Source organism: Excalfactoria chinensis, chromosome 10 (genome assembly GCF_039878825.1).
Source record: "Excalfactoria chinensis isolate bCotChi1 chromosome 10, bCotChi1.hap2, whole genome shotgun sequence".
Classification (NCBI taxonomy): Eukaryota; Metazoa; Chordata; class Aves; order Galliformes; family Phasianidae; genus Excalfactoria; species Excalfactoria chinensis.
In genome coordinates this window covers 1,429,243-1,454,168 of record NC_092834.1, presented here as the reverse complement: position 1 = coordinate 1,454,168, position 24,926 = coordinate 1,429,243, and the positions used below count along the sequence as shown (strand labels likewise).

General features: G+C 40.6%; 1 protein-coding gene across 1 annotated transcript in view; it reads left to right on the top strand.

The window, feature by feature from the left end:
• The window catches only part of IQCH (IQ motif containing H), a 56,037-nt gene that overhangs the window by 6,273 nt on the left and 24,838 nt on the right, over positions 1-24,926 (top strand). Inside the window, exons 7-15 of the mRNA XM_072345703.1 lie at positions 6,286-6,397; positions 6,901-7,029; positions 7,927-8,138; positions 9,420-9,938; positions 10,585-10,651; positions 14,735-14,818; positions 16,810-16,985; positions 20,551-20,823; positions 22,665-22,856. Coding sequence (XP_072201804.1) covers positions 6,286-6,397; positions 6,901-7,029; positions 7,927-8,138; positions 9,420-9,938; positions 10,585-10,651; positions 14,735-14,818; positions 16,810-16,985; positions 20,551-20,823; positions 22,665-22,856 — 1,764 coding nt within the window. The remainder of the gene's footprint in view (positions 1-6,285; positions 6,398-6,900; positions 7,030-7,926; positions 8,139-9,419; positions 9,939-10,584; positions 10,652-14,734; positions 14,819-16,809; positions 16,986-20,550; positions 20,824-22,664; positions 22,857-24,926) is intronic.

The following is a 24,926-nucleotide window of genomic DNA, read 5'->3' as shown; positions in this document are numbered from 1 at the left end:
CAAGGAAGGGTGGACTTCTGGTTGTTTATCCCACAGCTGTTTCTTTACAAGACGGGAGCACATCCTGATTTCAAATGCCAATAGGATAGTTGTGAATGAACCTAAAACACTTGTGCTTTGCTTTGATGCTAGGTTCAAATGACTTTAATAAAAGAAGCAATCCTGCTGTAGGGCTAAAGCATCAGAAATCAGTGTCACTGCAGCAGGATGTTAGAGATTACACTGAATCAGAATCCTTGAGCAAATCTATGAATGTAGTGTCCTCACAGCTGAGCTATGAGGGACTCTGAAGCACAGTGTTCCATTTGGATCAGTAAAGCTGTTCCCTTGGTACAGAACACCTCTCAAAGCTGAGACTGAGCAACTCTCACGCCTCTAAGAGTACCCTGACTGGTGGCCATGTAACCACCCTTCTCTCTGCTCTTACAGTGTTTAAGTTGTGTTACATTACGTTTTGATTCCTCCAAATTTCTGTTCTGCAACTGCAGAAATAAACATAAGAAGAGCTCAGTTTTGTTCTCAAATTTAGTGCAGCACTGTGGTCCACGTGAAAGAACATTCTTGTACAGGAGTGCTCTCCTAGAATTCACTTCGACAATGGAAGCATTATGCAGCAAGTCCAATGCCATGTGATTCCAGGGTGCTTGGTTTTAGGGACCAGAAGCAATCTGTGGTGAATGGCACAGTTGTAAGCTGCCACTTATAAAAAAGGATTTTTGAAAGCTATTGCCCAGACTAAGGGGTGATTAATCTAACCCTGTGATATACAGTTAATTAGAGAAAAGCATCATGGCTAATAGCTTTTTAGAACCACTCTAAAGCCCTCACAGAGAGGAATGTTATGCTGCTGCTGAGTGCTGTGTGTTTTACTGCTCTCACTGAAACATATCAGAGAAAACTTCTTCATGTTGACTGAAATTACAGTGTAAATGAGTCAGACTCTCTGACAGTTGCTGTTTGTGGTAGGGAGATTTGCTGACAAAAGCAAGGAGGTATTTCCTGTCTGTCACGTATTCATTCTATAGCTTTCCTGAAGTAGAAGCTTTTAGATGTTTTTTCACTGTGTGACACGATCTGTGTTCTGAAATGTTCTGCCTTCACTGGGGGTACAATTTTGCAGTTAGATTTGCAAAGTCTATTACCAGGATTGTGAACAAAGGCATTTTAGTTAAGTGTGATGTGCACAAGCACTCAGCACAATGATAGCTGGAGATCACCAGTGGTATCTGAAATAAATCTGTGTGTAGTTGCAGGTCTAAAACTAAGATGGCCTTTAGTTTAGAGAAGCAAAAAACATCACAAAGAATGAAGTTAGGTACTACCTACCTTCGTTTTGCTAATCAGCCATTAGAGGGCAATATTTGTACACACGCACAGGATCACACACACGTGCAGACACGTGAGCGTACCCATGTACCTGCTCTACGTATGTACATGAATTCAGTGATTATCACCCCCCAAAAATCAGTGGCAGAAGGACTCCCAGCAACGTGAATGAGAAACAAATCGCTTCATTAACTGCGTTCACTTTTTTCTCCAAGAGTTCTCAGCATCTGAGTTTTCAAGCAGACCTGAGCATTTTTACATTTACAGTGGCAGGCACGCTGGCTTTGCTGTAACTGAATAGATCCACATGGAGCACACAGGCTTTTTACTGTCTTGCCATTTGAGTAGCTTGAAAAATTTCTTTGTCTTTTGTTGTATAGCGATGTAGAATGTTCTGACAGAAACTACAAGCGATGAATTGTGCCATTGCTATTGCCCTTCTGTACTTTTTTGGATAGATAAGCACTAATGCTTCATCATCTGTAGTTATCTTAAAATGAGCAATGTAATTCTGTTGGAAACACCGTGGTCAGACTGGGCATTGCTTTATTTTGTAGGCTATATATGGATAACAAATGAAAAAAGACGAGTAGGCAATAATTAAGTATGCGCTCTTCCCATGAGGATCCAGCAAAACAAGCAGTAATCCGAACTGCAGCAAAAATAATTCTGGCTAACTGCTGCAATGTAGAAAAGATTCACAGCGATATGTTTCATTTCCATAGGACTGCTGTTCTTTTATAGAATTATACTGGCACTTTTTGGTCCCTGTTTTCATATAAATATATATTATACTGTAAACTTAGGAACCTCTTAGTTTATTCATGAGTTAGAATTTAATATGGTGATGATTTCTAGCCTTTATAAGTTGCATCTTATATAGTGTGGCTGTAATGGTGATGGCAGTGATTCTGTTTTGTCGGTGGGGTTTTTTTTTAGCTAACTTATTTGAATGAAACCACTGGTTATATCCTCAGCTCTTTGCATTGTGCTAATCAGTAAGGCTCCTCAATGAGGGTCTGGTCGTTTCCAGAACTATAAATTAAGGCATAGCTCAGCATTTCTTTTCCTTTTAGGTTAATAGAAGTTGTAGGAGAAGACCAGGTCTCTTGGTCCTCAAACTTGGATTGTTTTAAACTCATCTATCTGGCGATAATTGCAGTCAGAGCACGGTTTAGTGTTGGTAGCAGAATGAGACCTAAATAAATGGATGCTACATGACAGTAATTCAAAATAGGCTTTGTTGCATTTGTATTATGGTGTGTAATCACAATAAGCAGCACAGCGGATTAATAAAATTGTCTTGTCACTAAAATTAAAAAGGAAATAATTGGTGAGATGGAGTTAACTTAACAGATGAGTAAAGTCAGCATCCCTTCAACCTAGAAATGGGAATGTGAAGGTCAGCCCCATCTCAGATGACAAATGTAGAATGTTTTGTTGGTAAACAAATTAATCTTTCGAAAGGTCACCATTTGTTTTAAGGTTTTCTCCAGTTCTTGTCATCTGGAGCTGGAGATTGACTGTCATTTTGGTAGGTAGGGGTGCGGCCGAAGCTGCTGAAGCTGCTTCTGTACATATCAGCATTCCTCGACAAAACTCAGTGCCTGATTGTGATGCTATGGGCTGCTGGTTTACAGCTGTCTCCGGACAAGAATGGAGGGCCACCCCTGAATTCCAATAAGATGGTCCTGCATATTCTGCCTGGTGTAAGCTGGCCCTTTGCCCGTAAGTAAAATGTATCGTAGTTCAAGCCAGCAATTATCTTTCTTACTTCCTTCTGTGCTGCTTCTGTTCCCTTTTTCAAAAAACAGATGTGAGATGCATCAAAGTTCTCCATCTATTCTCTCTTGCACCTGCTAAGGCAGGATTTTGATGGAGGTGTATTTCTGGGAGAGCTAGCAGTAGGCCATCAAAGGAGCAAAGCTTGATTTTTCCAATAGCGTGGAAAATTAATGATTCAGAGACATCTCTAATTAGTTTAAGAGCTTAAAATAGGAAAGAATAATATGTAAAACCTGTTGCTGAATGTGCCCACTTACCGCATATTGAAGGTTATAGGTTGGGCCTTCCATTTAAATTGGAGTTTATTCTATTTAGATAAAATGTGAGAGAAATACTTATTGATACCACAGTGTTATCTCATGGAAACTGTATTAATCATCAGGTAGGTAAAAGGCAGGGCTACATAAGCTGGAATGAGAAAAACAAACCTGGATTTCCTGCGTGATTCTCCCACTCAGAAGTTTTCTTGAATAATACGTCAGAAGGCTTTAAAGATGGTTCATATTTTAGGTCTTCTACAGAGGCTGCTACAAATTGGACTCATCTGATGTTAGAATGGCTCTGCTATCACTGGTGAGAATGTGTCCTTTACTTACCATGAAGTCCGTTATTACCATTGGGTATTTCTGCACTGAATTCCATATGCTGGTTCTTAGTCTCAGGGGACCAAAAGTAGGTCATTCAAAACCAGAATTAAGCACTTTATTTACTGTGTATTATGAGGATTATTTGGCTTGATCATCAGCATGAGGTGCTTACTTTTCATATATTTGTAATTATCTCATTCAGTTGCTTAAGGTTTTCCTTCCCAAAAACAGTGGTTAAAAGAACAGGGTCAGAGACCCTCAACATGTCCACACCCCTTTCTAAAGCTAGGAACCGTGCTCTTTTCTGGCCTTCTAGCAGAGCTGACATTCTACAAGAGACCAACCAGCAGTTCTGAGGTTACTTTAGAGTTCTTCAAGTATCCTGGAGTGTATTTCATCAGGATCCACCAATCTGAAAACCTCTGAGCCTTGTCTACCTGATCTGTTTGGTGCCTGAGACCTCTTCTCTTTTGCACTGGAATAGATGTGCCTTCTCCAGGCTTTTACCTGCCAGCTTTCTGAGCATACTGAAAACTGGCTTTAGTGCCATTGATTTTATTTTACTGTTTCATCCTTCTCTTTGTGGGTATTACTAACTGTGTACATCAAATCTCAGTAGGCTCTTCTTAATCAAAAAAGTGAAGATAGGTGGCAATTTGGAGCAGATAATCATGTAATGATTGATTGTTGTTACATACCTTTCCCACCATTGCTATCAAGTTGTGGGGTTCTCTAAGATTTACTTAGAAAATCTCATTTACCTAATCTTCCTGGTTGATAAACTATAGTTTTGAGGCATGCTACTAATCACCATTCCTCTGTATTTAGTAATAGACAATATTCTTTTCTAGGGGAAAGACATACAGGTATTCTCAAAAACAGTTGTTCTGGTTAAATATTGCTGTCTAGGTAAAAAAAAGAGAAAAAAAGAAAACAAATAGGGAACTAATCAGAAAATCCCTACGGTGTGACAACAAGTGCCCCATTTACAATAAAGCCAAAAGAAAAAATCAAGTGGGAGAGGTTTATCCACAGGAGAAAAACGCTTTAGAAAGGGTAATGGAATTGTTTTTCTCATGTCCCAGGTTAATTACACTCAGAAGTGCTTGAAATGAAAACATAGTTTTTCAGCACGCTCTAAGCATATTATATAGCGTAAGCTTTACTCTGCAGTACAGATGAAGTGCTCCCTTCCAGCCCTATAAAACTGTATTTTAAAAGTACCCGTGATGAACGGGCAGGCTTTGTGCTGACTTGAGAAAAATGTACTTGCTGAATCATAACCTTCATTCCACATTTCCCTAGAAGACATTATTCACACGGGAAGATGTCTGAGATTCTGGTTGCTTTGTAGCACCGTGGGTGCATTTCAGCTCTTCTGTGCTCAGGTTCTGACACAGAGAAAGCAGGTGAAGTGCCTACAGCTGAGGGTTCCAGGGGGTGGGACCTTTTGTTCCAGGATGTTTGGGGTCTGCCCACACTGTAACATAACAGTGATATTTAGGAGCAGCCAGCTCTTTAATTTATTTCAGGTGAACCCTTCACGTCTCCATACATTTATCTTTGTCTCCATTGTCTAGTGTCAGTCTGACAAGAGCAAGCAATATCATTTTCTGCTGGTAGTATTTCACTGTCTTTAAGTGAGAGTTCTCGGTGATGTTACTTACCTGTCTGGAAGTTGTATGTGCTGAAGCTCTGGCTCTCCTTCTCTTTAGGAGTTGGGCACAACTTGTAATCCAGGCAGGAAGTGAGGATACTAAAAATGGCAGAGAACAGGAGAAAAAAAAAAGTGTGAGCTGATAATGTGATAATGCAGAGTTCTTGTATTTGTTGTACTAAAGTGGCAATATGCTCTTTTCCCCATGCAATGCTTGATATGCGCGCTAATGATTGTAACAGTGAGACACGAGGTATCGCTGTCCCAGAGTGATGTGTGTCACTGCTTGACTTTCTGGCACTTAGAACCAGCAGGTTACATTTTTTCTGGCAAGTACAGGTTGTTTGGGGAAGTAAGGGAGCTCTAATCCCCACATTAGCACAGCCAGCGTGGCACATGCTTCCACATCACATTATTAGGCTGTGTCATTCCCTGCTGTAGTTAAAGAACCTTGAAACCTCAGAACTCCAAGATCCTTCTTGTTCCCTGTTTTCTGAATAGTTTCACCTATTTGAATTCCATTACTATTCTTCCCAGTGCAATTTTTTTCCATATTTTGAGGTACTTCTCTTTCTTTCTGGTGTGATACTGGTGTACACATTTTGTATTGCAAAGACCGTTCTATCAGGAAGCACAATGAACTCATTAAAGCTGAGAAAGCTTCTTGCAATCCGTTTCTGAACTAGTACACTGATTTTTGCACAGCAGAAATCACAAGGCAGCAATTGAATTTTATTAACTTCATTTTAAGTTGCTGTAGTAACGACAGAAAACATTACTGTAGCATAAGAAGTAAAAGCAGTGCTTGCACTGTTCTGTTATTAGATCTTATTCATAGCAAAAATTATATTTATTATTATGTTGGGTAGAAAAACAGCTTTGCAAATCCAGGACTTCACTTTGCTGAAAGAAGATTCTGTCTCTTCCCAGACACGTAGTCAGAAGGCAGGGAAGGGTGACACCACCAACCAACTTTGCCTTTTGCCTGCCTCTCATCGTGTGGACTATCCCCTACCCCTGTTGGGAGGAGATATGAAGAAAGGTGAGTCACAGAAGCCCACCTGGGCACTGCTGCTGGGCACCAGCTGTATGCCACGCAAGCCATGTGGTTTTCTGTTTGAAGCAGCAGCAGCTACCTGGCAATCAAATTTTCTGGCACCTCTAATCTTGTAGGAATTTTCTCCTCAAACATTGCAAAGGGTGCGGATTAACTTCAGACTACTTGCTCTGTGTGGTAGTTAAACTTATAAAAGTTATATAAAAGTTAATTCTCATCCATTCTGCGTATTGAATTGCCATTGTGCAAGTGTGTAACTCCTTCCCAGAATCAGCACCACTATAATATGTTCCGTGTCTTTGTCAAATTTCATAGGCAAAGCTTACATTCCTTGGATGTCCTTATTAAAAGATTACCTACCACTTTTCTAGTTTTTATTTGGAATTGAAAGGACATAGCAGTGCAGTTGTTTAATTGTTTATGTTTACTAATTTTTCTTTCATAACTGGAACATGTACGAATTGCTCAGTGATGTTATATTCTTGTAGATATTCTGAGCCTAACTGAACGAAGGCTTATCCCTCCAGCAGCAAAGATAACTCTCCAGATACCTCCTGTGGTATCCAAAGCAGCTCCTCTCCATGAATTCCACAGGCAGCGCAAGAAGTCAGCTGTAGGTGAGTACAGATGATTGATGACAACCAGCACTTGCATCTCCAACTTCACGTTCAGGCCCTTGTTTTGCTTCTGAAGGAAGCTGCTGTCTAATGAGCTCAGTCAAATTCTTAAAAATACTATTTGCATAAGGATGCACATGAGGAGCATCCCCTGTCTTTCAATTGAATGGGAGTCGGATTTCTTAAGCCCTGTGAGGATTTGGTCCCTGCTCATTTCTGGAATTCCTTGTAGGTTCTTACATTCATGTTTCAGATTCTAAGTACCTGAATCCAAGATGTGACTATCAGAGTTAAAGCCAACGATAGTGTAAATCACTGTAAGCATGCCTTAGAGCATCTGACCAAGCCTCTATTTTGTCAGAATGGCTCCTCATTCCATGCTCTGGGTGATGAAATTCTAACCTATGTCCTCTAAGCTGTTGTTGCTGCAGCTGCTTGTTGCATATGACAAACCTATCAGCGATAAGAAAAGGAGCATGAACAAAATGAAGAGTGTGCTTAGAAGCTGCCCCTATAAAGCTGGAAGTTCTCCTAGTGAAAGGGAGTAGTTGAAAAGCTAAAATACCATATGGAGTGCAAGTGCTAGTATTTTGATGTTACACGCCTGGGTATGCTGCATGCTGGCATTTTAGGAGCTCTTATAAATTAAAACTGTGATATGTTTTCCTTAACATGATCTCAGTTTTTGTAATTACAACTTGTTTTAGCACGGTGAAACTTAAGGATAGCCAGTGACATTCCTAAGTGGGCTTTGGTGCTATGTCCTGCATATTGCAGCCCACTTGGACATGGGAGCAAACTGGAGCATGCCAGTACCTAATGGTGGAATATTGATTTCATAATATTGTTGCACTTATTTAGCAATGAAACCCATGATGATTTATTTGTTTGGTACAGGAGAGATTAGTAGTAAGGTGGAACCTGGGAGTACAGACACTTCCACCTTTCCAAGCTCAAAGGAAGCAGCTGGCAGCTCATACTCCTCTAGCAAAGGTAATACTGCACCACTGCTACCCAGCAGCTCCCTGGATTCGACCAGAAAATCAAAGCCAGCACATGGAAACCTGGCTCAACAGCTGCAGTGTGAGCTGCAGGCTCCACAGACACAGGTATTTAGACAGTGAGGTAAATGAATTTGTTATCCATGGTTGTGACATTGTCTTCTGCAGGGACGGTTTAGCAAGCGACTGTGAGTTACTCAATTAGTACAGGAGGCTTTGAACCAAACCTGGTAAATAACAAATATTGAAGTAAGTAGGAAATGCTTCCGATATTGCCAGTTTCTATTTTCTCGAGTTTGCCTGTGCATTCATTGAAATTTAGAAGATCAGTCTAGAAAAGACCTGATGAGGTTACCTAGACCTCCAGGCAGAGTTACCTGTGCTTGTAATGCTGCGGACAGATGTTCTCCTAACCTGTTCTGAAAACTTCCAGTGATAGCAGCTCCACAGTCTCCCTAGGCCATCTGTTCCAGTGCTTAACTAACTATCTTTACTGTTACAAAAGGAGTTTTTTTAATGTCTCATCTAAATCTACCTCACTGCAGTTAAGCAAATGTAGTGTTACCCTTTATATATAGAGGGAACTATATGGGAATTTGACCTTGACTGCTTCATGTTTGCTGGCTGTTCTTAATCCCCATGCAAAAGAAACATTTTTCTTTCTTTTTTTTTTTCCATTTTGTCTCTTTAAGCCTAATGATTGTGTTCCATAGCGCACTGTCTGGCGTTTTGGACATTTGTCCTATTAAGGAGGTCTTTATTGGCAAGCAAAGTTGAGAAATGCAAGTTAATGTTATTAATGTAAATAAAAAGAAATCTCTAAATACAGTTTGAAAATAGTGCATTAGATTGAAAATCTCAACTAATGAGTTTCTGGTTGAAGTTGCCATAAAATACAGTTCTGTTAAGATGCAAGAACATCTCTGTCTCAAGTTTTACCCGGGCTGAATTTACAGGCTGGAATATTACCCATTCTCCTGAGATAAGTGGAGGTAATCTGATTCACTGTTGAGAATTGCTATTGCAATTACCATCTGATGTAGTCCAGTGAAGTGCTGTAGAGCTTCGTTTTTATATTTGATAAATGAAGCGTGGTTCCCATTTGCAATTAATGTATTTCAATAAAAATGCTGATACCCTTTCATGACACTTGAGGTCTTGGTATGACGGTGGTTTTTATGGTAAAGACGGGATAAACTCTGCAGCCGTGATGTATAAATCAATGCAAGGAGTGTTATTTCAGATGCATAAATTCCCACAGTTAAATGATGGCTGGTAATGCAGTCGTATGAGGTGACCACACGTTTGCAATCAATGGCAGTTACTCTCAGTTTGTGGCTGTTCTCTTTCTGCAGCTCCCACAAATGCCTCCCACGTCTCTCCTTACAGGATCCATCCCCTGACTGCCACATTGCTGTTTACCACGGCGCTATAGACCAGACAGCCCCAGGCTTTCTGGCATTCAAACAGCGTTATTGTTTGTCCTGGGGGAGCATTGTCTATTTTTTGGAACGCGCAGAGAAGCTTCTCAAGGACTACGCTGTGCCACTGGCCACAATAAACTGTCAGAAGTTGGTAGAAGCGGCATCGGACTTTGCGCTCAACGAGAATCCCACCAAAGGTGACATCCTGTCAGTGATACAGAATCGATCGGCTGTGGAAGAGATTTTAAATCGACCTGGCCAAAGATACAAAGGCCAATGGGGTCCTGAAATGGCGGCTATAAAGATCCAGGCGACTTGGAGATGTTACCAGGCCAGGAGAGCCTACGTCCGATACAGGCGGCAGCAGTGGGCATCAGGTGTGATTGCCATTTCTTGGCTCCTGCGTAATCACATGGCACGTGTGAAAAAGACCCTGAAGGAATCACGTCAGAGACACCTGGAGAATTTTTACATCAGGGCCAAGGTGTGCGGTGCTACCAGCTGTTACGGCAGCTCTTCTTTTCTAAACATCTCTTGCTTCAGTGATCGCAATAAGCTGTTTCCATTTTTTTTTCCCCTTTAACCATACACTTGTCCGAGCATCATATTTCATCCTTCATCAGCGATTCAGCCTTTGTGGCTGTAAAATCTGTTGCAGTGTTTCTATTGGAAATGTCCCTTCGCTTTGACTTCAGCAGTTCTGTCAGAAAATCAATGTTTTAACTGCATTACCTTAGCTCCCTATATATACCTTGTGGCACTTAATTTGCTGGAAAAAAAATCCCTCTCTTGTCTACGTTCCTGTCACCACTTTGTCAGAAAGTATTTAAGTTTGCAGACAGCCTCTTAATTAGTGCTCACAATTTCATTTATGTTTGCTTTCTTTCTTTTTTTTTTTTTTTTTCATTCATATTCTGTTAATTAAGTGAGCAGCCTCTAATCTTCCCCTGCCAGTAGCTTCATGTAGCCACCTAATTAAATTAATTGGGGAAGATGTTTTAAGTATGTAATTAAATCAATTAATATAATTTATGCCTGGCTTAACTGTACAGTGGAAAAACAGCTGAAGTTTGACTAGATGAATCCACTACAGCTTCCTGTCACTGATCAATGCTCTTCTTGATTTTTAGCATCTGGCAGCCAACTGGAATCGCATCAGGACCTCCAGGAGGACTATTATCCATATCCCATCATTAGGTATAACACTTTTGCCTGCAAATCTATCAGCAACCTCTATTACCCACCACATTATGACTCCTTGATTGAGTTCAAGGAAGGCCCCTTGTTTTATTCAAATTGGTCTCGGCAGGAAAATGTTCTCGACATGATGAGAGTAATAACACAGGGCCTTCGCTCGAAACGGCGTTTAATTTGGGGATTAAGCAAATAAAGTCATTATGTGGGGGCCTCTATTCAGCGGAGAGGTGATTTGCTGTAATTTGCTTTCATCTGTATGAAATGAACTAAAAAGTTGTATTTTTCCCCCTGAAATAACAGATAATGTTTCCAGCCTCCTTTAATGATAGGAAAACGCGGGCCTGCGCGCGTTGTTGCTGTTGCAGCAATAAGCCAGGATATTGCTTGTACACTGTTTTTAATCAAATGTGCAGTCAAAATGATAAGCTACATTCTCTGAAATTATTTAGTTCTAATTACGAGCAGATGGGATGCTTTATTTGCACCTAGGGCGCCTGAGCAAAAGGAAATGCTGTGTGAACAAGAATAATTAAGAAGTTGAATAGTGTTTTTTGCGCTTAAATAATCTGCAGTTTCATGTTAATTAGCACTAATGTAATTATTTAATTACATTTATGAATTGGGGAGCTTAAAAGCTGTTTTCTGCTAAGCAATGGCGAAGTGTAGGTGTTTAGAAATTAAAGAATACGATTTCTTGGGGATTTCTAAAAGGCACGGATCATCTCTTCAGACACGGCATCGTGTCGAAATGCTTGAGATTTGATTTGTGTTTTGTATTTACGTCGCAAGTTAATCGACCTGAGAGATTCAGGGTTTCGTAAAGTGAGTTGGTTACGGCTGGGATGAATGCAGGCTGTAAATAAGTGTGAAGCTCTTGTTTTTTGGAGCCCAGGTAGGCTTTAATTCGATGATTCTGCCGACTGCGTTTAACGTAAACATACATTCGATGAACAATTGTCTTTAATTACACCTTTGTCTTAAAGTCTCGCGTGAATATGCCAGGATATCTCTGGGTCCTTTCTGAGAGCGGGACCATTTAAGATTAGTTTGTATATTCCAGTGCTCTGAACTGGGTAAAAACATGAAGGTGTGCATTAACACATGAAAAAGCAAGTATTAATTTAGGTGCCTGAATTCAGAAGTAGCAGTTCTGTCGCATGGCAGATGCTGTCAAAAGTTATATTAAAAGAATCTCGGTATAATCAAAACGGGTTAAACTGAAACATGAATCAGAGTGCCCATGTTACGCCAAACCGTATCATCCTGTGGAATTACGAAAGCTTTGAAAGTATTTCAACCTCTTAAGTAAATTCCAGAGATGTGGGTAAAGCCCACCCTGTTTAGCACTGGTCTGGAGCACGGCCTTGACTCCGTAATGAGCTGCAGTCTTCTGTGAATCTGGGATTGAGGCAGTAGGGTACAAGTGGAACCTTCCCCTTAGTGACAAAGTCAGCAGCAAAGGTAACACGAGTGCGGATGTTTTCTTAGAAAATTAGGAAACCTCTTAAAGGCAAGCTTGGAAAAATTAGGTTGTCCAATGGAGGGATTTGAAGGTATTGTTCGAAAGAGTGATTCGTGCTTCTTTATGCTAAGTTAATGGACATGTTTGTTGTTTCTTCAAGCTCTATAAAATGTTGAGCCCAGCTACCAGCCCTGTTGTTTGTTTTCTACTCTTTTCCGGTGATGCTTGTGCTCAGCCATATCTTGTTGTGTTTATTTGGAAACAGAAGTGACAAATACCCTCAGCAACCATTCTTTTCTTTGCATTCCCATTAGGAAGGCTGCCTGGGTAAGCTTCTGGGAAGCCGGGCAATTGAAACAAGGAATGTTTGTTTCAGCTTTAGGACTGAATGGCAGCTGACTTCAGCTGGGCTTTCTCTGTTGTTGTTTTTAGTTTCTACTGCTGAATCTGAATAATCACAAAATGGTGTCTGAGTTACAGACAGACACCAAGAGGCATTGTTTGACCATATGCTGCTGTTGATGGTTTCCTGTCTTCAACCCGGTAGAACAAAAAGAGCCCCAAACTCTCCACGCACGTTTCCCCAACTTCAGTGTTTGGGTCAAGTTAGAATCTGATTTTTCTCATCATGCAAGTGGAATTCCAATAGACACAGAGTCCTAGCTGAATTTCTCAGCAGTTTTCATTTTAAGAACAGTTTCAGACTTCCATTTCTGGAAATAATCCAGGAACAGGGACAGCAAAGGGCTTAAATTACACTGCTGTGAGGAACAAATGTTTCCATTTATTTCCCCAAAACAAAAACTTCTGACTTTAGTGCGGCTGAAAACAGAATATCAATTTCCTTGTGTAAAGATTGGTTAGCACTCTTGTCAGCTAGCGTAATGAAAAATGAGCTGTGGGCTCCTAATCAGATTTACTCCCACACTCTAACGGATGAATACACTTCTGCAATATTTGGGATTCAAGTACTTTTTCTCTTTTAACTATTTTTAAATGATTGATGGTTTTTTTTGTACCCAAATAGCAGCGCTTCATACAGCCTGCAGTACGTGCAGCAGAGCTTTCCCATGTGATCCAGGAATAGTTTCTTTAAGCAGTTTCAGCTCTTAGTGCCCTGAGCATAGGGAGGAAAGTTAAATGTTATTTATTACACCCATTCCAGGCTCTTGGAAGCACGTGGGGCTGAGCCCTGGGTCGCTCCTTCTCCTCCTTCCCCTTCAGCCATCACCCAGTGGTGCCTCAAACTGTCCCCTCCTCCACACTGCTCCTTCTCTTTCCAAAGGTGGAGTTTGAAAAGTGCTGTGAATCCTTTGCTAAGGAAGGCACTTAAAGACAAGTGAGATTTATCAAGAAAATGGCAGTTAAGGGTGTGAGGTCATGGCTGAGGTTGGAAGGGGAGGTGACAGCAGGCCCCTCGCCATTAATTCCTACACCCATTCATTTAGTACTTCTATAACTCTCCGCACAACTTAGCTCTGCGTAAATTGGGAGCAGTCAGTGAAATCGTTGCACATTCACTATCATAAAACTCACGCAGAGGAGGGAGGCCCTCCTTGTCCTTTGGGTGACACTGAACTGAGAAATGAAAGTTCCTGGTTCGTGCTTTGCGAGGCTGACCCTCCCTTGGTGGGGTGCCAAGGTGCTCTGATGCTCTGTGCAAAGTGGCATCGTCACCTCACTCCAGAATGTCCATTACTTACATTAATTGTCCTTGCAGTAAAAAAAAAAGGGAAAGCAATGAAATATTTGGCAGATTTTTGTCCAACGAAGCTTTTTGTGGCTGATTGTGAGCAGATATGTAGCAATGTTGTAAGGGTCTTGTTGAAGGATCCAGTCAGTGCTGTACAGCGAATACTGAGCGCTGGGCTGAACGTCCTTATTGATTTAATCACAGCTATTCCAACCAGCGACTCATATTGTGTGGTTGTGTGTTTGTATACTCGTACCGATTCACTCAGAATCAACTTAATTTTTAAATTACAGGATTAGAGATTATAGTCACAGTGGTCATGTCATTTGCAGCAGTCCTTTTGAATGCAAATATGCAATCAGTTGGAAGTCTGACCTCCAGATAGGTAATCCTAGCTCAGACAGGCTGCTTCTCATTCATCCTCTGCAACAAAGTGATCAGGTACCAGTGAGACACCTCCTTAATGAAGTGTTTTTGTTGCCTTTTATCTGTGTGAAATACAAAACGTGCGGCTCTGCCGGGATTTTTGCTTAATGATGGTGTCAGTTTTTGTTTTCACAGCATTTAAAAAAAAATAAATCCAACAACGCAGAAGATTTGAGCAAAATAGTCAGATGTGGCTGCACGTTTAAATGATAAAGCTATAGTCTGCAGCATTTTGCTATTTACTTACGATCTCATCCCACAAAAACATGATGTTCCATCACGGAATCACAGAGTTACCAAGGTTGGAGAAGACCTCCAAGATCATTCAGACCAACCATGATGCAATTTATGCATCACTGTGTTTAGGATTTGAAATGCTTATATTGCAGCTTTTAAAATATACATCTAGAGTAGCTGATATCTCATAAATAGGTGTCGGGGGGGTTGTGTGTGGTTTTTTTTCATACGTTCCAGTGGGGGTGACTTTGTACTTGTTTTCCAGGGTATTCCCAGTACATCCGTCAGCGTATTCCTGATCTCGCTCTTCAACAGAACTTGCAGCTGGGAAGGCTGTGTGACATCCTGGGTATGTTAAAAGCTGTCGGCTGCCTTTGTTGCGATTATCTGACCATACTTGTGTGCTAAAGAATGCGGGGTGAGGAATTTCCTCTTGTATTAATATTAAATGTAGAGAACGTGCCAGCTTAGAAGCAATTGTGCTGTTTGCTCCTGTCCAAGTAATCCGTAAGAACATCAAACTGATCTTTTTTATGACTGTGACAATGTAAAACAACCTCATCCCACAAGGCATGCTGAGCACCACCAACGATCCAAAGTGCTCAGTGTTCTACAGAATTAGGTAGCTGATCCTGCTAGAGTTCATTCAGGCTCACATGGAGAGAAAGATGTGCTAAAAAAGAGCAAGATCTTATTTAAACCAAATTTCTTTTAATTAGCAAATGAGTCAAGAGACATACATTAAAAGTTTTCCCCTAGAACGACGGTCCTCTCTTAAGCAAAGCAAATGTAGAGTATTATTTGTCAGTGACCAACTCCATTGGCTCCCTGCAATGACATACTTCACTTGATTCATATATATTTCAGTATCATTATTATTTTATAAATGCCATTTAATAAGTTGGTAACAAAAATACATTAGATCCAGAAATTTACAGTTGCCGAAAATAATAATATAATTGCTTTTATATATTATCTAGACACTAATATTGTTTTTCCACAGTACAGTTTTATTTTTTCAATTCTTTAACATAGGTTTTTTTTTTTGTCTCTAAAATTAGGAACCTAAAGGTACAAAGTCAATGTGCTATATGGGCTGTCTTAACTAAAAATCTGCAAACAGGAAAATTGTTTCCACTGTAAAACGTAAGACAGACCACGAGTAAGATGCAAACTAGCTAATTATTAAGTAAATTATTAACTATCTCAGTGCTTTACCTGTGCCTTGCAAAAGAGCGTTGACATGGTGTTGTTGTTTTTTCCTTACAATACCAGAGGATCTCTGCTTGGTGTGACCTCTGTTAGCTAATCTGTCTCTGGAGCCCAACTGCATCCAAAGCAGACTTGGATATCTCTTTATGGGGTAGCATAAAGAGTGGTAAAACGTCTCACAGCATGTTATTCACCAAATTCAAGGTGAATAAGGGGGATACCGTATTCCTTCACAACATAAGGTTCAGAGTTTGCTTACTCTGATCCTCGCATTGCTTCTGGTTCAGTCCCATGTGGTGGCAGTTGTCCCTGGCACTTTCAGGGCTCTTGTTTCTGTGCCCAGCAAAGACAATGAAAGAATTCCTGCTGATTTCAGCAGGAGTTGGAACAAAATCTAGGAGTGCTTTTTGGCAGTATATTCCATTAGTTTTACAAGGCAATTAATCCATTAAGCCATCTATTAATGTTTCAGAAGAGCACAGTAGTTAAAATCTTCCTCCAAAATGGCATATATTTAAGACTTTCACTTTCTGTGCACTCGGTGTCTTTCAGATCGAGTTGTTTTATGTGCAAAAAAGCAGATTTCTGCACTGTGGTACTTAAGTAGCTAATCAACACACTCACCTGCTCAGCAATAGTTATTAATGGTATCCCACCACGAGCTTTTATGTGGACAGGACAAGTAAAGGAACAGGCTGTGCAAAATCCAGGCAGTGTATGAAATTGTGATTTCATCAGCTTGCTAAACTTAATAGCTCAGTTTTATAATTTACTGAAGTTAATGGGATATATTTTTAAAGCGGTGCACAATTCCCATTGATGTTAATGTGAGCTGTGCAGACAAATCCCCCCGCCACTCCTTCAAAATTCTGCCCCCAATATGTTCTGCAGATTGAATTCTGGAAACTCGCTATTTCTTTGGGTTGCTGACCTGTCTTCAGAGAAATGCTGAAGCACAGAAAAAGCAGTTAAACCGCTAAGACTGGGGAATTAAAAAAATCTCGGGTTTATTTTCAGCGCTTTTTTAGCCAGGCTGTTTGTTAGCAAATGATCAGGAATCATCAGATTGCAGTTCTGAATAGAGCCTACCTTTCTCCCAGTAATGAGCACTGTGCCCCTTTGTTTTAGATGCCAACGTGGACGTCATCTACATCTGCCCCCTTCATCTGAGTGAGGAGTTACTGCAGTATTACAATAAACTCCTGGGTCTGCAGGCAGCTGTTAGATCTGGGAACCCTGAGGACATGAGTGACCTGCAGGACAGGTTCAAAATTCTCACCCCTGAAGCTATAAACAGCTTCCCTGTGAGTTTGTCTTCTAATTACTACAGCTTGAGGGATGCAGTAAAATTAAATTGGAAATTTTATAACTTGTAACGCTCTGGTACACATCAGTGAAATATTATTGCAAGTTTAAGGGCTTTACTGATTAGACGACTAGTTAGAGCACTGGAAATAAATATCCCGGTTTAGTTTATAGACTTAGTGGAGATCGCCCTATATTGGCTATTTGCAGACCACTGTCCATTCTTACCATATGCTTGGGACTGTGAACTTGATAGATTTATATCTGTAAGCAAATCAGAGCAATAAACTATTCTTATTGCTCAAACCTTCTTCCTGGGTAGCCCAGCATCCAATCACTCATGCGTTAGTAGCATTTCTTGCAATTAAATCCACTTTGGAAAGAATGGGACTTAGAGTTGTTGAGTTCGGATAATACAGGTATTACTCTCACACCTGGCAAGTCATTTTTAAACTCATGCGCTGGGCCATGATGAAAAAACAGACCTTAGCTATTTTGTGCTCCATAGCGCATTTCTGATGGTACTGCACTGCAGTGATCCTCCACTACAGTGGAAAGGAATTCCATGTTGTAAATATTAATGATACAGCGTGATTGCTAATGTTTGATATCTAGAAAATTTAGATACCTGTGTGTCTCCCATATCTGTGCTCTGAGTCCTGTTCCTGGTTTCAATATGTATACATATTAATAACCCTTTTCTAGTTATTTTGTTGAACAAATACTGTTTGTCCCATATTTAGATCAAGATTAATCAGAACATAAATAAGCTTTCTACACATAGTTAATGTGTGAGCTTTTCCAATGTAGTAGCATAACACATGTATGTCTGAACCAACTTCTGCCGAACTAGTTTGAAACCACCCTGGAAAACGGTGCTTGTTACTTTCATGGTATAACAAGGGAGCGTTGGGTCAGAGCTGCTGGCTGCTTTTGCAGCAGTTAAAGTAAGTTCTGTAGGTACGGATTTGTTTTGTTTTCTCTGAAGCTGGAGGAAAGCATTAAGTTGCCATTTGTGTTTTAAGGAGCAGGGCTTTCCTTTAGTACTCATCTGTCATCTGAATGCTGCTGTGATCTGCAATCTGTAATGTGCTGGGCCAGAATTTGACCCTTCACCTTGAGAAGTAATATTGTTTGGATGGTAAATCCTTGATAAATACCAGTGGTATGTTTTGTTCTCTTTCAATTGCACTTTGGCTATTGTACCTTTCTATTTTATTTTCCCCTCTGGACACTGGGCTATTTTTCCAGTACTAGTTACAAAATGCTGGAAGCTTTAAAAGAACCTTCGATGTGAAACATGCTAAAAGTATTATCTAAAGCACATCATATTATGGACAAACAATGTGCCGCTCAACATGGATGTGCTGACAGGAATGAAAAATGGGTTTAATGACCACTTTTGGTCACGGTGATTAGACTGAAGTAGCCCCAGTATAAAGGCAGATCATTTTCAAGCACGCATCTCTTCTGTATAGCAGTTACTCTTCCAAATTTCTGCTGACATATCCCAGACAATCTTATTTTCCAGATAAAGAGCAAACAACTCTGTTAGCACGCAGCTATGATTTACTGGGAAATGTTTGCATGCGTTGATATGGGGAGCTAGCCTTAGTTTCAAGTGCTGTGTGGCTCTTTCACGGATACGGACTGTGCTCCTCACCCGGGTCCTGGATGCTGAAAAGTAAATTACTGCCATTGGTAACAATGGGCAATCGCAGGTTGAGGTATACCCGTGGCTGTTGAGCACAGTACACGTCTTTATATGCAAAGCCCTCAAACTACCTTATTTTCACCAAGCATATGTTTCTTTCCATCCGCTGCCTAATGTGTCCTACAAATGTATCTCTTACGTGTGGAAGAATCTGTACTTGTAACTGCTGCTAGTCATCCATTGGTCTTAGTGACCATGATGTGTTCAGGAAGGAGACTGGGAGAAAGGAGTGTCCCTACACCTGCATCCTTGTGCAGATGCTGGCCATTAAGCTGATCTCGTGGGACTCTGCAGCCAGGAGCAGTGTGATATGCTCTGCTGCTGCTCGGCTAGCTGCAGATTCAAAATGGGGGAGAGGCAGTTTTGCTGTCTTGGTGAAGCAGATGCCAAGTTCAGCTTCTTGGGGCTTGAGAAGTTTAAAAGTTTAAAGAGCTATGCTTTGGTTAGTCCACTAACCGTTGTTCCATGCAGCGTTGTGCTGGAATTCTGGGCAATACTCAGCTCTCCTGCTTTTTCCTGCTTTTACTCACACTGTATCACGGCAGCCATACCCCTCTCAAAACAGAAATGAACCAGGTTTTACAGCCTGTTTCCTGCACTCCTTAATTAACTGTAAAATCCATTATTGAGAGACACAAAGCAAATCTCGTCCGTACATCACTGCTTCTGCCCCAGGGAGCGAGTGACCGGGGATGGATATTGATCCTGTTCTCTGTGTGGCAGAGCTGCCACGGGACCAGCAGAAAGGGCCACCTCCATGCTTTTGTAGCGGTGCTCGAGAGAAAAGAAACTGAATCAGAGCATTAAGGGTCTCTCTCCTTGCCCTTATAATTGTGACTCCCCTTTTCCTAATAGAGTTTTGGAAAGTCCATCATTTCTCTGACCTAGAGGTGTATCCCCGCTCTCCTTGCAGTTGGTTTGGTGCCTTTACAGGCAGACTTGGACATTTCGTGGAGCTCTGTGTTTGGTACAAGAAGGTGCTGGTCAATTGCCAAAAGAGCTCTCCTCTTGTCCACTTCTGAGGGCTCCCGTGTCTCCTTTCCCACCACCAGCCCCACTTAAGTAGTGGAATCAGTATTTCTTCTCTAGTCCATTTAAAAGAACACCTCGGACTCTGAAGGAACATAAACTGGGTTTCTCAGTCCCAGCAATCCCTTGCAAGGCTGTTCTGACGGGGGATGTTTTCCTGACAAGGGCCTCAATTAGGTCAAAGAAGTTCTTCTTTTTTAAATTCCTCCCCAAAAGTTGAAGCTCTTCTGCTTTAAACAACAAAAAATACTTCTCTCCCTTTGAGCGCCCTGCGGTTGCATTTACAGTAGCTATCGGAACTACTGTATAACGTGAACGTGTATCCCTGGTAATAATTTAATGTGATCAGCGAAAGCTTTAGTAAATCAAAATGTTTTACTCTCAGAGAGTTGCTTAAAATACCGCAGAACTGTATGGTGAAAGACGTTCTCTGCTATAGGGGTTTTTCTTCATTTTTGTATTGATTTTTAGGCGCTTTAGAGTTAAACGATGCCAGCAGTGTTGCTGAGATGAATCACTATTATCCAAAGGCCACCAGCCTCTCTGCCGACTGACAGAAGGATAATTCCGCATGGATCAAATAAATACAGATGTGTAGTAATTAGTTCTATTCCCAGTGAGCCCATTTCCAGCACACTAAAGATGTGCACGATTATGGAGCCTCACCCCAACAGCTTTTATCAATTTAAACTGCTAAGCTACAGGATAGGTCATAACCCAGCCTGCTATTAATAATGTATTTATTGTGTGTAACATTATAAATTAGGTCCATGGAATTGAAAAGAACACCTTTTAACAAGAATAATGTTATCTTTATACAGAAGCATCACATGTGCCTGGCCACCCAGCTGAAGTACAGTCCCAAGACAATCCAAAGAATAAAGATCCTCATCCAGAGCAGAGATGCCTACATTATCGGAGGGGTTCCCCACAAAGATGATTTAGCAGTGGCTGACATGTTAAATGTGCCAATATTGGGCTCAGTGCCAGAAGTGGCTCATCTCTATAGTACCAAGTCTGGAAGTAAACGAATTTTTGCCAGTGCTTGTGTGCCAACCCCTCCTGGAGAATCTGACATCTACAGCCACGAGCAGGTAAGCAGGACGTGCTCTGGGTTGTGTCAGTGTGCAGGCGACTATTTTCACTTGATGGGATGCAAGCTTTGTGCAATTGCCATGACTGTATTGATTAGAGCCTAAGTAGGTTTGATTAAATTGTGTATGAGATTGGGCTCTTTTTGGCCATGTCTAACCAAATAAATGCAATTCGCATCCTAGTCAGGAAGCAGTACAAATGTTCTGATATTCTTCACGTTCTTTCTTGAGAATATATTAAGCCTTTGGTTCGGTTATTTCAAACAGCTTGTGTTGGAGCTCTGTGGATGAAGTCACGGCCCTAATGAAATTAACAGGAGTTTTACCAGTGACTGAAAATAGCATAGAAAACTAAGTATTTGATGAAGGGAAAATTTCTTCCACTTAAGAAGTCAGCCTGTTCAATTTGGGTTTTACTGAGCGTATCTGCAGCTGAAGTTAGCATTGATAGATTCAACTGTCCTGCCAGCATAACAAGAAAGAGAACAAAATGCGAACTAAGATTACAAGGCATGGGACTTTCCTATAGTGTGTTCAGTTGACACTGAACATTCATAATTAGTAATTATGTATTTAAGTATGCTTTGTAATGATTCTATTCAAAACGTTTTTGTTGTGTTGATAGAACCCAGGGAAATAATCAATAGATATTCTTACTTCTTTGAGAGGTTTTTCACATTGCTTTTATTAATCACCTTTAACGCTGAAAGCTGCCTAGGGTACTCAAATACATTGCAACTTCTATAGTAGATAAAATAAATATATGATCAATGATCTGTAAAACAACTGTTTGATTCATTGTTAAATAACTAACTTACATGAATCCAATGCTTTGGATTCACAGTACGGTGTTAGGGAAGTTCTGCAGCTGTTTGCTTGTATGAAATATTGATATTTTAGGTTAAATAATCAAAGTGAGGTGACACTATGTTAAAACACAATTCAATTTTCACTTAAACACAGCACATAATTCTTTATGATTGCTGCAGTCCTTACAGTATTATCGATCCTTTTCATTACTGTAGGGGAGTCATCAAGAAAAACACATCTATGGGATTCTCAAAAGCCACAAATAATGGGTCCTGAAACACAGATGTAATGGTATCTGAGGTTACCGAAAACTAACAGACAAAGCAAAAACAACAAAACCCCAATCACACAACAGAAGTCCCCAAAATTGCTATGAAAAATACCTTCTAGCCAATCAAAAAGATCTGGTAATACTTTTTGTGGGTTCAAAGGCATCTGCCATTCCAAAGAAGCTAATTGCATCCTACACCAGCTGGGCAGAAGGCATTTTAAAGCCATTTAAATCTGTGTACATATACAAATAAATAATTAGCATTTTAATAAAGCCCGCCTTGTATCTGCTTCATATATTTATAGCCATGTAATGTACTCTCCAGCAGGAAGATTTCACAGATGTTCGGCTGGTGTTGGAATCTGGCACAACTGTTTCTCTGATTCTGCAGACAGTGTCGCCCGCTCCAAGCTATTCCCTGTCAGAGACATTTCTTGAGATTCTGATGTGGCAAAACAGCCTGGACAGGCAGATCTCTCTGCAGAATACCTCCCTCTATGAGCTACAGGATGTATTCTGTTGCTTGCGGTTACTCTGCCCAAGTGGGCTCAATGCAGCATGAAGACCATAAATTCTTAATCAAAGAAGAATTCGGCTTTTGCTAATTATCTCAGTTAAGAGCAATATGAGTAGCTCTAAGAAACAGGAACTACAGTTAGGAAATAATGTTCCAAATGTTGGGGAACGGGTTGTCTAAAGCAAGGAGCAGTGTGGCACTGTCACAGTACAGAAGTTCTTTGTGCTGCTGTGTGCTCCACAGCTGATCGGTGCTCTCAGCCAGCTGATTGTGGACAACATGGAAGTGCGGCGCTGGCTGTTCAAAATGAATGATGAATCGGGAGGAAATGGCACTGCCTTCTGTGATGTTATCTTGCACTTGGAGTGCTACCACTGGGTTCTAAAGGAGCGTCAGAAGCACAGCCCTGAGACATGGAGTAAGAAGTGGGCACATGTAAGTAATAAAGGAATCTTGTTCAGTGTCCTGGCTTCTTACTAGCCTGCTGGGGTTGTCTCGCCATAACTCTTTAGTCTAAGCTTTTGTTTTAAGACACAAGTAAGAGTTGATGTTGCAGAGTTCAGAGTAGATTGTATGAACTAGTAGGTGCCAGTAATTCAAATTAAAGCAAAGATATAGCCCCAAATACAAACAAATGTGGAACGAGTTCAGCACAAAGCATTTAGCTTATATAGGTGGTGGAGTCTTACAGTTACATAGGGAGATTGGAAGTATTGGAACGAAAGCACTGAACTAACATGATGAACAATACTTGTGACTTTGAAACCACAAAGTGGTAACTTCTGTTCTGTTTTGCTAAGAATTATTACTTTCATACATCTTTCCTCACCAATAACTTTTAAGCCTACTAGCAATTTTCATCTGTATAAAACAGAGCACTCGAGGTATCAGAGAACATTAGGCTCCCGTGTGTTTCATTACAGCAGGCGCTCAGGTAAGGAGAGAGAGTATATAAATACATCACTGAGGGAAACAGTATAGCACGAACTCACGAACTGCGAGGTGGGTAAGAATCCACATGCTGGAATAGAGTCTGTAAGACGATGCATCTCAACCACAGAGTCATTGATCTGAAATTAGAATTCATTAGTTCTGGTATTCGGAGAACTATTTGTACTTTAAATATTCATTGGTATTTAAATGTGTTAATTTTAGTAAGCATTTAATATTGGTGTATGCAGTGCCAGATTTATGCCTCACGTAATGGTTTTAAAGCCAGAAGGAATGTGTACAGAAAGAATTGTTTAATTTACATAAACTACTCATTACGGCTCTCTTGATCTTTTCTTTTTTTAATTCAATCAAAACTGTTTTGAAATTTTTGATTGAATTACATCGTATATTAAAATTTCAAATTGGGCTGCTTACAGCTCTGTTGCATTTGACAGCTACAGAATAATTCCACATCACAGAACAGAGCTTATCCTGTAAAAATGAAGCGCTAATTTCTCCGGTGTGCTAAGGATCCTTCACTCTGTGCAAGGCAGGCAATACAAAGCAGAGCGCTGGAGTGCTGCCCTGGTGGAAGAACAGCGTGGCACTGAGCAATCTGGAACATGAAGCTTATTACCAGATCATGGCCTCATCCTGCTCCCACTGTTAGAACTGGAGGGAGAGGATATGATGAAATGCAGTTTCACAAAGCCTAGTTCTTTGCTGGTATCAATTCCCTTTGCAAGCATTATTACCTAGAGTTGTATTAGCATTCCTAATTTTTCCATGGCTAAGTGAATCTGAATAAAGGGATGCAGTGATAACCAGCTTTCTCTGCTTTCTCTTTCATATGGTGTTTATGTTAGGATTTGATACAGCTGGGAGCCAATCCTTTAGAAGCCCTTAAATATAATAATTTGTCGTATGTTGGTAACTCTAAATGGAACGATGCATTGATCTAATTTTCTAGTGTCAGCAGGAAAGCTTCCATACGTCCAGGCCCATTTTCAAGTGAGCTTTGGTGGAGTGAAACTTGCTGCAATTTAAAGTGTCTTGTTTGAATGCGCACGTTCAAGTGTTTCTGCCTTCTGAGATTAGCCCCCTTTTCTAAAATGGGAGACCCTTTTCATATATAATGAACTGCAGTCTCTGTTGAGTATTACCACTGAGAGCAGGGGATTAAAATCATCCTTTGTTAAGGAATACCATTGTGATGATACACGTTTAAACATCAAAGCGTTAGTTTATGAGCGCAGGCATCCTTTAACGTCCTATTGCAGCATGTAGACTTGCTTCTTTGGATAATGAAGACATTGTGTCATCGGCATAGGCTGCCACGTACAAAACATATGCTGGCAGGTTATTAAAAAATTCAGCTTTTTGATGAAAGACTATCCTGCAGGCTAAGAGTACAGTGAAAAGACTCTCCATTCTGGTAGAATTATTAGAAATGAGGATATGACTGTAAGCACTAAATTATGTTAATACTTACAAATAGGATCGTTTGCATAGCAGTTTAAGACACTGTACCCAAATTTTCCTCATTGGTATGTAGTAGGCAAGGTATTAAAA